Source organism: Amblyomma maculatum, chromosome 6 (assembly GCF_055883805.1).
Source record: "Amblyomma maculatum isolate TAMU_Amacu chromosome 6, ASM5588380v1, whole genome shotgun sequence".
In the NCBI taxonomy this organism is placed as follows: domain Eukaryota; kingdom Metazoa; phylum Arthropoda; class Arachnida; order Ixodida; family Ixodidae; genus Amblyomma; species Amblyomma maculatum.
Window position 1 is genome coordinate 56,173,980 of NC_139349.1, and position 15,612 is coordinate 56,189,591.

At 41.8% G+C, this 15,612-nt stretch overlaps 1 protein-coding gene across 1 annotated transcript in view; it reads left to right on the forward strand.

The window, feature by feature from the left end:
- The window catches only part of LOC146185802 (ATP-binding cassette sub-family G member 1-like), a 33,663-nt gene extending 19,574 nt beyond the window's left edge, over window positions 1–14,089 (forward strand). The window contains exons 4-13 of the mRNA XM_084605584.1: window positions 19–205; window positions 1,837–1,982; window positions 3,493–3,616; window positions 4,372–4,486; window positions 5,981–6,117; window positions 7,069–7,170; window positions 9,082–9,250; window positions 10,631–10,731; window positions 11,091–11,246; window positions 13,346–14,089. Of these exons, the coding sequence (XP_084461710.1) occupies window positions 19–205; window positions 1,837–1,982; window positions 3,493–3,616; window positions 4,372–4,486; window positions 5,981–6,117; window positions 7,069–7,170; window positions 9,082–9,250; window positions 10,631–10,731; window positions 11,091–11,246; window positions 13,346–13,690 (1,582 nt within the window). The 3' untranslated portion in view covers window positions 13,691–14,089. The remainder of the gene's footprint in view (window positions 1–18; window positions 206–1,836; window positions 1,983–3,492; window positions 3,617–4,371; window positions 4,487–5,980; window positions 6,118–7,068; window positions 7,171–9,081; window positions 9,251–10,630; window positions 10,732–11,090; window positions 11,247–13,345) is intronic.
- Window positions 14,090–15,612: the final 1,523 nt, after the last annotated feature.

Below are 15,612 nucleotides of genomic sequence, written 5' to 3' on the forward strand. Positions count from 1 at the left end.
TTCCACATTCTCTCGCAGCGACAAGGGTTACAAGGGCGAAGTGCAGATCAACGGATTTGTGCGTGACCAAGCCCTGTTCAACAAGCAGAGCTGCTACGTCATGCAAGAAGATCGTCTTCTGCCGGCCCTAACGGTGCAAGAGGCCATCTTCATGAGCGTCGAACTGCGCATGCCCAACATGGAATCACAAGACAAAATGAAGAAGGTGAGCAGAAGTTTTATCATTGTTTTGTACTTATTTTGCAGAAAAGCAGTTACGATGACGAGAGGCTGGCATATTAAATTTCTGAATAAACTGCAGGTGATGCAAACGATACTTTAAAATACGCCAAAGGCTTTCCCTTTGAAAATAGTCATTATATGGAATTTGCCACACAATTCCCCACTGAAGATAGCACACAATCTTATCAATATTATAGTATTCAAAGCTTAGCTGATATACTTCTGTGAGTCATAAAGAAAATGACACTTTAGAGATCCATACTTTTCATACATCTGACTGCATTTTCTGCTCCTGTACAACGCTAGTTTATGCTTCCCGTGTAAAATATCTAGGTTTAGTTTGGAATAGGGATTCATCTTGAAATTCTCACTCTGTCTCAGACTGCGCGCTCTTTCCTGTCTGTTGTTTAACGTTAGGTACCACATGGCCTTTTTCCACGACAAAAACATACTTGCTTTAGGTTATATTGTTTTAAGATATGACACAACAGTTTACGGGCACTATGCGTTTTGCTGGCAAAACAGAACTCAATCTTGCTCTAAGGAACAGTGCCTACGAATTGGAACCTTGCAAAATATGTGACGTTTTCTTTAAGGCTTTCGAACTTTAATTCACTAGTGTTTGAAATATTTGTGCTAGAACGCTCTTGTTCAAGTAGTATGTATAATGGTATGTTCAGAATAGAGATCTGAGGCAGACAAAACAGGAAGCTCATACCGCAGAAAATTCGGTGGAGTCTGGCTGCCGGCGGAAATATTCATTCGATATTCTGAAAATACGTCAACAAATCAAGAAGTAGGGGGTTAAAATGAAGTCAAGCTTGTCGAGGAGGTTCCTGTAAAGAGGCACTTCAGAAAACACAAATAAATCGGTAACGTTATTTAATTTCCAGTGTTAGGTATTGAACGCACGCCCCATACTTGCTGAACGAAAAAGCTAGGTGCAGGCCACAAAGGTTCGTTGGCACACGCTTGTTATATTATAGAGCCTAGACAATGCGTTGTGGTGTGTGTGACTTAGTAGTATGCGTAGGAGCACTGAAATATCGTACATCAAGGGAGAACAAAGAAAAAGAAGGAAAAGGCACTATCGCGTTTTACCCGTAAGACGAAGCTGAAACGACCTCGAAGCTTTTTTTTTTTCTGGTGACATCTGTACGAAGTACTGTAATACTGCAGGAGAGAGACACTGATTACCAGCGCTATAATGTCACTGTTATGGCTACGTTAGCAAGTTTTCTTTTTGAGAAAGTGCAGAGCAATGTCGCCTTAAGTAAGGCTTCTGTGAACACGTAAAACGCAAAAAACAAACAAACAAACAAACAAACAAACAAAGCGATACATGAACAAGACATAGAATAAAAGCTCGCAAGGCAAAGGCACCTGTGCTCGTTGTCTTTAGCATGCATAATCAACTAGACCACTGAGACGCACGCCAGTGCATTTTGCCGAACGAAAACCCCCTTTGCAGAACTATGATTATACTTAAGCTGCGAAGAGGAACTACCGCCAATTTTGATTTCATGTAGCGGTGTTGTCAGAGGTACCATACCATAATAATTTGATATCTTCAGAAAATAGGTGCTACGTTTCACAAGGTTTTCCTCATTTAAGGTGGACCAGTCGATTCAAGAATGGGGCCTTGAGGTGTGTCGACACACGCGAACCGAGAACTTGTCCGGCGGCCAGCGGAAGCGACTGGCTATCGCCCAGGAGCTCGTCAATAATCCACCTGTTCTGTTCCTCGACGAGCCCACAAGGTAGGTGCTCAACGTATGGAATTGACCTATAGGTACAGAATGAAACATGGTCTAAACTTGACAACTTAAGTGGACAAAAACAAGCATAAATCAGGGCTCACAGAACTGAAGAACTTTTGACGGGCAGTGTAATTAGGTTTTTCTAGTTAAGAGAGGCGATTATTCACTTAATGATGGGAAAGAAAACTTATTAAAGTGCGAATAAAATTAAAGAATAAGGCACAGTTCAAAGGGGTGGCACATAGAGAACGGAATAAAAAATTCGTTGGAGGCACTTAGATCTCTTTTAGGTGTGGTAAGGCGAAAGCCGTTCCTGCGACTGTTCGCACTAATTTGCCGCTTTTTCACTCATTTGGTTCTTTTTATTAGTTTTTATTTTGCTCTTTTATTTCTTTTTTACTCGTTCTACTTGTTCGTCATTTGGCTGTTTTCTTTCTAACGCTTTTAATCTTTTTCCTCGTTCAGTCTTTTATTCCTCTTTTAATCTTGACTATTTTCAATGCTGTAATGCAATGACGAGGCCATGCCATTAAAGCTTTGCAATAGTTTTGCAAGGTTTTGCATAATTCAGACACATTTCGCATAATTTCGACGTCCATGGTTGTTTTGACGTCTGCACGCTGTATCGACGTCCTTGACTATTTTGACAACGAACTGACTTTTTTGGCTCTAATTAACTGATTACACCACATGAATGCCATTTTGCGCACGGACGCTTTTTTTCACCCTCTACCTCATATAGCAATTCTTTTTACTCATCAATCAAGCCATTTCTCGACAATGAGGGTGTGACACATTTCCCGGACGCACAAATTTTTTTTCACACTCATGAGCATATACTACTTTTCACCTTTAAACCGGAACAAGAACTACTGTCACTTCATATGCTTTTAATATAAAATTTCATCTCGCTCTCTTTTATTTCTCCGTTATTTGTATTTCTGCTTTTACCCTTCTTGCTGTGATCTCGTCGATCTAAAAGATATAAAGCGAATATTTTACCTAAAATAAGAACTCGAATTTTTTTTTCAAAAAGAATAGTTTTTTTGGTTATCCAGGCTGCAGTCAGCAAAAGCTGCATAAATTATGTCTGCTGTTTTCATTTTATAGTAGTCTTTGTTCATTTAACTTTTGTATTTGTTTTAATTGTGGGCGTTGGGAACGACAAGTTACGGGCATGTCTCTTGCGGTTGGTGGCCGGTATGTGGCATGTCCTGGCCCTGACTGAAGAAATTTAACCATGACGATGACACCTCTGCAGTATGTATTAAATCCGCAGAAACAATTAACCATCTTATACTCGAATCTGATGGCATCCATCCGGAAGTCAATGCTGCAGTGAACTAAAAAGGCTTTTGTTTTTCACTACTTCGATAATTTTACTTAACTTGATTGAGTTTATTTATATATCCTTTCTCCCCAAGAAATACAAACAAAATAGCAGCCTCAAAAACTTGTTAACTCTGTTTACCCGTCCACTGAACGAAGTTCAATGTTTTTAAATGCGTAGTGGCCTGGACAACGTGTCGAGCTTAATGTGCATACAGATCCTCAAGCGAATGGCGTCTACGGGACATACGGTCATCTGCTCCATACATGCGCCCAGCGCAAAGATCTTCTCCAACTTTGACATGGTGAGAGCATACATCGACGCATTTATCGACTGCTTTTTAATATGTCACCTTTTTTAATCCACCGCGATATTTGCTAGCATGAACATTTTCTCCTTTCTTAAGTGACTTAGTAGGATTACAATTTTTCTATACGAAAGGGCACTGCTGGATTATATTGCTCTAAGTTTTCTAGCGTTAGTTGGTTTTGCGTATCACGTCTGCTGTTCTATCTAAATTTACTCTTATACGAGTATAATTTATTTTCGGTTTCACCTGGGTTAATGAAATGAAACATGAATTCGGTCTTCAGACTTTTATGCGTTCTCATTTCCGATGCATAAGGAACCATACGTTCCATTACCAGAACAGCTGTCTTACATGATGTTCTCATGGTCGTAACGTGGACAAGGACTGTCATGCCATTTAATTTCCTGGTGGCCGGTTTATCTTGCACTCCTGAATATGTGTTATTGTGATATGAACACGAAACGTCGTCGTGGTCCGTTGCCAACTTGTAACCCGAATAATATTTGTGTATAGAGGAAATAGAAAGCTAAACTAAGTTTCTTCAAATAATTTAGGGGAGTTCGGGAAATGTGATTTTTGCAAAAATATGTATTTCCTTGACAACTTTTATGTAAGTAAACAACGAAGTTTAAGCTAACATTGATTTACACCTTTCTAATAACGTAACATATAATGCGCCGTCCCACTAATTACGCGCCATGGTACGTTTACTGATTCTTGCTACTAACCATTTTGCTTGTCGTTTGCAGCTTTACATGGTTTCCAACGGGCGCTGCATTTACAACGGTGAAGTGAACAGCCTGCTATCGTTCCTTTCGAGGCATGAACTTCATTGCCCACAGTTTCACAATCCCGCCGACTACAGTGAGTGACCGTCTTCACCATAATTTCTTTGTTAGTTACCTGCGCTAGCGCTGGTTCATAGTAAACGTGCGTATTCTCGGTCACGTGCGATTCAACTTGTACTGCCCCATCTCGCAGTCTTGAGCAGGTTCCAATTCAAGAAACAGAAAGGGCAGCGCAATCTAGAACACGTACGCAGTTAAGGAAGCATGATGTGATGTTATCGATTTCTTTGATTTAGTAACGAGATCGCAAGCCACGCTGCATCGATTTTTCAGGAATGCCAATGCTCGCAGGTTTACCCTGATGACCTTGATAAGCGCATCTAAGTGTCCACAAGGATTGCTTCCTTTCACAACAACCGGACCACATTCCCAACAGTAAATAATGAACAAAAACTAAAGAAGCTAAATTATGAGGGATTACTTAAACAAACGTGCTTACTTATTGGTTACTCTTAGCCGATTGTTAAAGAGCATACCAAAGCATGCATCTTACCATGCATCTTGGCATAATACCTATGACATAACGATGAACGATGCAATGCTTTACTTCTTTTTGTGCATCTTTTACCTTGGCTCTCTCTTCTTGGCTGCAAATTAGTCTAAATAAATGAATTGAGTGGAATGCCAGTTTTATCAGTGAAGTGATTAACACTATCTGGCAGGCTTAATTTTTAAGGAGGTTTTACGCAAGCATTTAATGCCCAAAATGACTCTTAATCAGTGGCAGTTCGTTTATGTTGCATTCAATACGAAACCAATACACAGTCTACAACATAGACTAATTTCAGTCTGAATTGTTTCTTACAGGCGCTAACCCCGTGATTCGGTAATTAGTTTTTGCCACATGGGTTTCAATCTCTGCATCATTTCTTTTGATTGATATCTGCTTTGCAAGTGATTTCTGAGATTTCATACAATGCCAAGAATACTGCGCTTTTGTAGATATTTACGTATAACTTATTTACACATCGTACAATGTCTTTTTGTGATTAAGATGCGGCAAAATCTGTTATACACGAGAGCATCGCATGGCTGCAAATGATTTATTGACAGATAGTTTTTTTTTCCTTTTTCCCAGCTTCTCCACTGTCGTGAAGTCCGCAAATAATTTCTTTGTCTGCCACTCTTGTCTTTGTTCCAAGAAAATGAGAACATTGTCAAACTGCTCTAATTCAGCTTTCTTCTATTCATACTGCTACGCGATGACGACGACGAAGTGTGTCCTCTTGCCGCGCGGAAGGGACAAGGTGAAGAAGAAGAAGTGGGACTGGTTCTGTGTTGCTGCTCGCTGCTGTGCCAGTTCTAACTTTGCTGTAAATACACTGTAAATACATCGAGTTTCCACGTAACAATACCTTATGACCGCATGAGTTCGCAAAAAAAAAAAGAATAAAAAGGAACACAGGTTACATATAGGTACATGATTTCTTTCTCAAAAGTTCTCCTTCGTGGTAACAAGGCTATCATGTGCGACGGCTGTTCATCCTTCTTTACCTTCATGATGCCGCAGTCTGTGAAGTGGCGTCTGGAGACTATGGAGACTGCTGCGAGAGATTAAGCCGCGAGTTCGAGTTACCCGAGCCCGATAGCAGCGCTGCAATACAAGATGCGCAGACAACGTACGGAGGAGTGATAATGAGCAGTGAGGTATGTGGTAAACCATATTATTTGATCATACACGAAATGGGCAAACTTTAACTACCATCACATTTATTAATTCCACTTCTTTTATGCGATTATTTCATTTAATCACTTGAATGCGTTTAGTGTTTTAGTAAATATCAACGTAAGCCTGGAAAAATGCGAAACAGACGCTTTTATCTTTTGTACCCTAATTGATGTCCACGCTGATCACCATGTAGTGAAACCGCCTAATCACGATATTATTTCCATCAGACATAATAAACATCTTCGCTCTGCTTTAGATGCAATTGAAAATTCCGCAGAAAACGGACACCTCTTTGTATAAATAATAGTTTTATTATCTTATCGCATCTGTTGCTGTTGTTGTTCTCCTATAATTTGATGGCACATATACATCTGATACAGGCGATCAACGTCTTCGCAGTGCACTAGTAAGCATAACACATTCTAAGGCTGGTTTACTTTCCTTTATTAACTTTGTGTTGTGTGCTGTATTCTATGGCTTATAAGCAATCAAAGCTATCATGTAACACATGCGTTTTATGACACTGTATGTTACATTTCCCTGATGGTCCCAGCCCCGAGGGTACAAAAATAAATATTAACGCAGCTTAACAGTGCTTTTGGCGTTCGTCTTTACATGAATAAACAATCTACAATAAATAACGAAGGTGAAAACAGTTCATTTTTTTGTGTGAATTGTGGTTCATTCTATAAGATATCAAGATACCAATTCAGAACTTAATCTAAGCGTATTTTACACTGCCGTTACCGGCCGCAATTTCTCATGCTCTTCCTCACACTCTTTCTAACTTTTGAACTGCCAGGAACCTAGCTAAGTAAGCACCTCTTTTCAAGAGACAAAGTTTTGGCCAAAATTATACCACACTTCTGATTTTTCATTCATAAAAAACGCTAAAGTGTTGCTCTTGTTTTTTGTTTCTTACTTGACAGCAAAAAACAGAGGCCAATCGTATGTACTCTTTCAAAGTCAACCAGTTTCATCAGTTTCAAGTCCTACTCAAAAGGTGTTGGCTGTCGACTTTTCGCAACAGGGTATGAACTTCTCAAAACTATTTTTCTTAAGCTCTATTCTCCTAGGTTTCCTTCATCAGTTCTTCTGTGCAAGTCAGTTCAGGTGTTTATATAAATAAAATGTATGAAGGAGGCTAAGAAATAAAGCTTCACGGGGGCAGCTTGAGGGGCCTCGACCCCTTTACTAGCAACAGCACATAAGTTGCCAGTACTCCTTGTAAAATGTTTCAGTGTTTTGAAACCTAATGGAGGCTTCACCTAAACAGCGGAAAAGTTCTCCATGTGCAAGAAATTTCTGGAATTGTCTTCTTCCTTTTCAGCAGTCCAATCAGTGCAGTTTAGGATAACTATGGTAAGCGTCGCTATTTCTGGCATGCAAACACCTTTCTTTAATGAAATCCTTTTAATGAGCGCCAAGAGTTTACACCGTTTTAGTGCCTCAGTAAGTCACTTGTTAATGATCCTAATGAATGAAGCTGAGCTGTTCACGTTCTTCATGCCAGCTAAACTACAAACCATCTAGACTCATCCATTGTAATTTCTGTCTGGTATTCAACTTTGCCACATATAAAAAAATAAACAAGAAAATCCAAGTCCATTCCTCACACGCACATAGAATCGCAGATCGGAAATGCGAATCGAGAAAACTAATCGGATATAGTCAACTAGAAATCAACTCTGCACATACAAATACCTAAATATTCGCCACCATAGAAACGCGACCGCCGTGCCCGCCGTTGCTTCCAGGTTTCCTGGCAGTAGTAGAGCGCTCTATCTTCTAAGCAACTGCGGCGAGGCGGGATGCTCGGTTGGCTTGCCAACGCGGGCAAAAAGGGGAGGTAAAGTTCGCGCAAAAATAGAGCTAAATCAAATTTACCATGCTTTTACTCAAGCTAAGAAAACAGTAGTTTACAAGAGCAGCTAATCGCTCGGAGCTGCTTCATTATTTTTTTTAATCAAAGACAGCAGCGAACGAAATTTGACCTTTTGTTGTTCAGCTTTACTAAACAACATGGAGGAGCAAAATGTTCGCGCTTAAAATTCCCTGTAATGATTAGCTTCCCTTTTAGGCCGCAATAGATCCCTTAGCGAAACACGATCAAGCGGATTTTTGGAGGACCACTGGGTTGCGATTGCAGACTTGAGTTTTCTCACTCTATACCAAGCTTCACCAAGCTACCATCAGTAGATCGCGAATGCTGCCTTTTGTTCTTCTCATGCCAGTGACCTGAAGCGAAGGCCATGAGGTCACTGGCCAAACAGGCAAGCTTTGCTTTAAAACTTTTTTTTCCTCTTCTACCTTTCGTTACCAGAATCTGTGATGTTTGCTTGATACCTATGGATGCTCTGTCTCTTTATGCATCGGCACTAAAAGTCACATTAACCAACAGCAAGGATAACGCCTGAAGAATGTGGCACCCTGTAACATACTCGTACAAAATTTTGTGGTAACTCGAACGCTGCATTGTTTTATTCGGGTCCTTTTCGTAGCGCCCATTTTATGTAAGAAGACTTGCTTCTTCATTGTAGATTAGAAACTTGAGGTGAAAGGTAGGGTGATTCCAGACAGTGAATGTTTTGTTTGACAGAGCATTAAGTTAATAAAATGAAGCATGCGTTAACCTCCATTTCCAATTTTTTTCTCTTAGGATTCTAGCTAGCTTCCTTTATATTAATGCTACTAACTAAATATTGCAACTTTCAGGACAATAATTACTTCACAGCAGTCAGCTGAAGTTGTACAGAAATTCTAACCTTAACCAAAGAATATGAATTGTTGGGTCTCCGCAAGAAGGCGTTTAGTCAATCCCTACAAATTAAACACAAAACGTATCGCACATGTCCTCATAGAAGTTTAGTTTCTACCAATGGCTCTGGATAACGACATAATGGCCGGCGGGCTTTTGTGAACGTTACTGGTGTACCGTGCAGGTGGCCACCCCTCTGCGATTGGTAGCCTACATCGGCTTCGCGGTATTTATGGTGCTGCTGTTCTACAACATCGGGAGCAAAGCGAGCACGGTCACGAACAACGTCACCATGTTCTTCTCAATGTGCTGCATCTGCGTGTTCCAAACAGTTCTTCCCGCTGCTATTGTATGTGAGTATATATTACACCCAAGTAAAATTTTATGAGCTGGGCAAACACACTCAGAGGAGAACTGTGTATTTGAGTAAAGTTTTAACTCATACTAGTGTGGCAAGCATTGGGCGCGCCTATTTCAAGAACTATACTTCCCCAGCTAGCTACAGGGGACGAAAGTGCGAATTGCGGAAACTCTTATTCCAGTACATCCTGGCGAGGACCTGTGTTTATGCCTTATTTTATTGAGCCTTATTAGGCTTCGATGTGCTTTAAGATAAGGAGGACGTTTAAGCTTCGATTTAACAGTTGACGCGATGGCGCTTTTAACACCTGCATTTTGACACCACGAGTTCTTAGAGATGAGTCTGACACAGAATTTGGCAAAGTATTAAACGTCTGTAGTCTGATTTTTCTGCGGGGAAAGGAAGGTGCAGCATCTGTATTACTTCTCGGTGAACACTTACATTTACAGCGAGTGACACATGATTGAAAGTTCATATATCGTCGTTTCGAATCTCTTTCGCAAGATAGCCTAAATGAGAAGCGAAATGGTATTGCAGCAACCTGAGAGCTGCACAAAGAAAGGTTGCGTCACAGCGTTGGTACGAACTTGCACGCTTATTTATTCCCACACGTTTTTCTTAATTCTGGATTACAGCGACGGTGACACCTTTTCAACCGAAAGAACTATGTACGCTATCACGCAGTAAGGGTAGTTCAATGGATGGCTTTGCTACCTTCACACATGTATAGACCAGAACACGGACAGTAAATGGAATGCTACCGGTTTTAGTGCTGTAGCACAGCCTATAGATGCTGAACCTAAACGACAGGTCTGAACTGGCAAATGAGACCCCATGGGTATATGTAGCGCTTGTTTATTTACGCTTCTGTGAAATTTTCGTGATTGGCTGCCCATAAAGTCATTGCGAACAGTTCATCTTAGAGCTTTTTATACCTCAGGATTTCTCAGTGCGTTTACCCATGTCTGCAGCAAACATCGACACTGCCATTTCGTGCGTCTGTTTTCGGCGTCGCTTCTTGTCGATTTTCCGAACGCCATAAACAGCCTTGTGGCTCTAAACCTACATTAAATAAGTGGCGATGCGACGATCCCTAATATAATGTCTTCATGCGTCTTTAGCGCCTCAGAGAAAACTTAAAACGCGAACTTGTCTAAGCAGAGTTCTGCCAATGAAGGAAGAAAGGATGGTGCGATTTCTTCATCCCGTGAGATTCAACTATGGGGAAGAAAAATAAAACAAAAGATAGAGCGCCTTTATTCAGAGTTTGCATTACTGTCGTGGCACATAAAGGTAACACCAGGAAATACATGTGCCCTGAAACTGCCGTGCTCTGTCACATGCTGAACCCTGTTCTTTCCCTTTGTCGCAGTTCCTATGGAAGTATCAGTGCTGGTGAGGGAGCAGCGCAACTGTTGGTACAGCCTGAAGGTTTACTACCTGGCAAACTACATCGCTGAAATTCCATTTTTGGTAAGTACCGCCTCCGAAAGGAAAGAGTGGAATGCTAGGCGAAAAGAAAAGCAACACAATGTTCAGAATTTTCACTCACCAGACAATTATCGATCGTAGAGTTGGCTCCTCTATTTAACTACGCCGCTATTACGTGCACAAGAGTATTTCTGCTAATTGATTCTACACTCCCCTGAGATATTTGACAGTAATGTAATAATAGAGAGAGAGAGAGAGAGAGCTAGTCACAGTCGTGTATTTTGGTGCGTGTAGCAACACCCTGGAAGGCGGCTGCATGTAAGGCTGAAATTACATAAGTACAAAGAGAGTTCACAGAGCGCTACACGTTCTCTTGTAATAACCCGTCGGCGTTTTTGCAGGTGATCCCTATCGGCGTCTTGATCGCCATCGTGTATTACCCCACTGGCCAACCCCTTGTGCTGTGGCGGGTCGCCTGCTTCATGCTCTTTGCCGTGCAGATCTGCTCTGTGTCGCAGGCGGTAGCCCTCATAGTGTCCGCAGTTTCCAAACTACAGGTGAGAAAGACAGCCAGCCGATCGGGATAGGGGTGATACATGAGGGGTCGACAAAAAAACCAATAGGTCTTCGATTACACTAGCGTCTATAACAAAACGTTCGTTAGGCTCCAGGTTGATACTGGGCACTACAGCATTGAAGCTATGTACATGTACACTAGCTGTGAGATGTCATTAATGAAAGGGATAAGCATGGCCTTGCAAGCAACCAAAACACGTTCGCAATTAATAGTGTGCAACCAAATGCAGTATAAACGGTTTTAGATATGAGTATTACGTCTCCATATAATTTATTTTAAAGGTGATCAGGTTGCAATGAAGTAATGCGTGTGTTGGCGGTTAGGCCTATAGAGTAGCGGTTAGCAACATATATTACTAAACGGGCAGCGATGGTAGTGAACCAGCCTTTCAGATCTTATTCTTCTGTGGTAGATAGATGTATTTATTGAAAGGAAAAGGCAGAGAGGTTGGCCCGAATAATTCAAATCTGGCCTGCTACTCTGCACTGGGGAAGGGGAAGGAGAGAAGAAAGAAGGTCATGATGGGTGACGATGTGGGAGAAGGCATATGAAATATATATACAGAATATTCTTCTGTGATCGTGTGCATTGTCTATAGGAGTGGCTAGCAATATAGGTTATTATATAGCAAAGCAGTCGCTTGGGATAATTGGTGTATAATTCATAGTAAAAAATCGCACAAACGTAGGAAGATTGTGGTGTGCATTATTTATAGGAGTAGTTAGAACATGCGTTACTATATACCAAAACAGACGTTTGGGATAGTTGGTTTAGATTCATATTGAGAAATCACACAAACACATTAGAACACGAATGAGAATAAAGAAACCACAAGCGCTGACTCGCCACTGAATCTTTGACGAAAATGCGAAGGAACATAGGCCACGCAATCATGCAAACTGCACATCGTAATAACCACGGAAAACAAGAAAGCGCGTGGTATAAGAATGTTACTAATCAGGTGCGATAAGGTGCATTTCTTCTCCGTCAGGGAATTGGAGGGCATGCCTTACGTGCACTCGGCGCTTTTTTCAATAAAAGAAAGGTTTACACCGCCTCACGGGTCACTTGGTTCTGATGGCGAAAACGTATAACATAGTTATTCGAAAGAATATCATGCATTTACGTTCCTAGCACTGTGCTAGGAAGTTATTAGCCAATCATTTCGGAGTAAATTGGTGCGCTTAAAATGGCCCACGGTCACACATCGGCCGGTCGGGCTGGTATACCCTTTGTCGCACAACGTCAATCAGTGTGTGTTCGATAAACACGGAACACTGGGCTTTTACTTTCATTCTTTTTTCTAGCCTGCGTGCACGTGCAACTATTTCATGCTATAACTGTTTGTGTCTGATTGCAGTGACGAGCCGCATGAGAAACTGTGTTTTATATACCTGTAGAGCATATGTGTTCGCATATTTGTGCAAGCGGACTTGGTGGAGGCCGATAGCCGTAGCGATAACCTTTTTTCTTTATTGCACTGCAGTAGAAATATCTCAATCTAAGCGTGTTCCCGGCATAATAATGTGGCTCACTGCAAGCATGTGAAGGAAGGCCGTCATGAGATTCTATTTCTTCGTGTTATCAATCTGTGTGCCATAAAAGCCATTATTAGACTTGTCGAATGATTACCACCGTCCTCATTATACAGTGTTAATCACGAAATAAACAGAAAACGTCTAGGTAGATTTACGAAGGCTGCCTGGTTATCATACTAACCGCTATCACCGTAGACGCTACTCTGAGTGTGAAATAATTTCTAAGCTTTTATTGCGATTACAGCACCGTTATTTTTAGCATATATGGATGAAAAGTTTCGATTACCTTACGAATAAAATGCCGCAAGTAGCGCCCTTTATGAAATTTGCTGATCTCTCGTAGTGCCTTCAAGTAAATGGGTGCCGTTGCAGTCAAACTTATACGTTTTGTTTTACGGCGGTGTAAGGGAATCAAGAGCGTTGTGTGCAAATGTTTTTCACTGTACGCGTTGGACACATTACATCCAACCATAATTGCAATGAATAGTTCACGGCAATGCAGACCCGGAAGTAAATCCTTCTCCCGGCTTCTTCTTTGCAGACGGCGGTCTTCATGGTCCTCCCGGTAGTGTCGCCGGCTTTCTTCTTCTGCGGCTTCTTCGTGCAGGCCCACCTGCTCAGCCCGTACGTGCGCTGGATGACCGATGTGTCGTACATGTACTACGCATACAACGGTCTCCTGTTGTCTATTTACGGCTATGGCCGCGAACGCCTAGAGTGCGACGAGTTCATCTGCCTCTATGAAGACCCTGCGCAGTTCCTCGAGGTCACCGGTGCTGCGGACAAGAAGATATACGTGCTGACCTTAGTTCTTGTCGGGTACGAGGTGGCAGCAAGGCTGGTCGCCTTTTTTCTCCTCAAGATCAGGCTTTCCAGGAAGGAGTGACGTTCTCTTGAACGAACTAGTGCAAGGAGGCAGCACTGAGCGCTTGTTTGTGAGTCTGTGTTTTGGTGCGTATGTTTTCAAGTGGTGTATAGTCACTCTGCAATTGACTGTGTAAGCAGCAGGCAGTGCGCAACTGAACAGCTGTCACGTGTTAACCTCTTGCTCCTTTCTAGGAGCAATATTCACCGCACATCGAACTTTTTTAAAAGTGTTGGACAGTACAGAAGAATTGCTTCCGCCATGTCGTCTAACATCGTTAAATGCGGAGGGCTGATGTTGCCGGCTCCTGCTTCTGTGCGCGACCACTGTAAGCTTTTGCATTCCACGTTGGTATCCTGGACTAAGGATACCAGTCCCTGGTTACTCCATGTTGACATCTTCAGATTAAAATTTGTTGATTCACCCACCCTCTGCACAGTGATCTGCCTAATTCCTACTAATGAATGGGAGATATATAACCAACATGATTACTTATCTTATTTGAGTCCAGTTTCGTGCTTCCACAAACAATTTTGAAAATGGAAGTCAATCTTGCCTCCGACCATGGCACTGTCTGGTAATAACCAACAGTAGTGTTCATCTAATGCTAACAGTGGATGTCGATAGGAATATTTCCTCTGCATAAGTCCTAGACACATCCTAGAATGGCAGCAATGTCATTTAACTTTTTCTTATCGGTTGCGGCCTTTGTAATAACAGCACTACTGGCTGCAACTGTCTGCTGTTACAGTAGTATTGAACTTTTATTCGCAAACGATTAAGATTTACTTAAAAGTGATTCCAAGAGGGCTTACTACATATGACCAGATTATGCTAAATGTTGATAGAGATTAAAGCAACCACTTGGAAATATTATCACAGCGGATGTAGGGCCAAAAGTTTGGAGAGTGCTCTCAGCATCATAAAGTCAGGTAAGTACGTTCAAACTTTTGCTCGAACACATCGTTTTCCCGTAGAACGATTTCAGCCTGCATATCCATTCTATCAACCGTTGTTTACGTGCTTGTAATCATTATGGTGGCTTTCATGGTCAAGCTGATGATGTAAATTCTATGGCTTTCTGCTAACACGATAGACACCATCCTTTCGCTGTATACAGGAGGGAAGTGTAGCTTCACACCATCCTGAAGACTCCCAGCAGCGATGTATACTGACATGCTCGCTTATATGACCGAAAATACTCTATCAGTTTAGCTCCGAACGGGGTCAGCATTGGACGCAGTCTCAGTGCGTGCCTCTTGGGCGGTCTTAAACTTCAGTAAGGTATTTCTCAGGGCATGCTCAGCAATGGCAGGATCATTCGAGAAAGTGACATGAATTTTTTGTCTCCTCAAAGTACCTGTCCTTGATTCTCATTGATTTCTGCAGCTTAGGTATTTGGTTTAATAATTGATGAAATGCTTTTTAGGAATCCCCTTTTCCAGCTTTCATTTACCCGCACAAATTAGAACACGGCGGGGACAATTTCCTTACATGCAGACTTAGTGCAATCTAGTGACGCATTCACTATAGTTACATGCAGTCTAGTGACGCATAAGTACACGCCTATTAGAAATCCCTCTTCAATAGTCATAAATGGGGCTACGGTTTTCAATCAGCTGCGTCTCCTCTGACCAGTAAGGAGTTCAATGTTAAAGCTGCGCACACACAATCTGCTTGTTTAATGAATTGCACGAAAAGTACTCCTGCGACGGCCTCAAATGTGAGGCCAGCAGTATGTTCAAATAAAATAAAGTACTTAAGACTTTCCGAACTTCCGAGGTGGGTAAGTGGTTAGGGAGCTCGACTACTAAGCCGAGGAACCTGTGTTGGATCCTGTCTGCGGCGACCGCGTTTCGATGGACACTAAACCTAAGGTGGCCGTGTACTATGCCATACGAGTGCACCCCGAAGAATCTCATATGAACGAAATTATTCGAAGC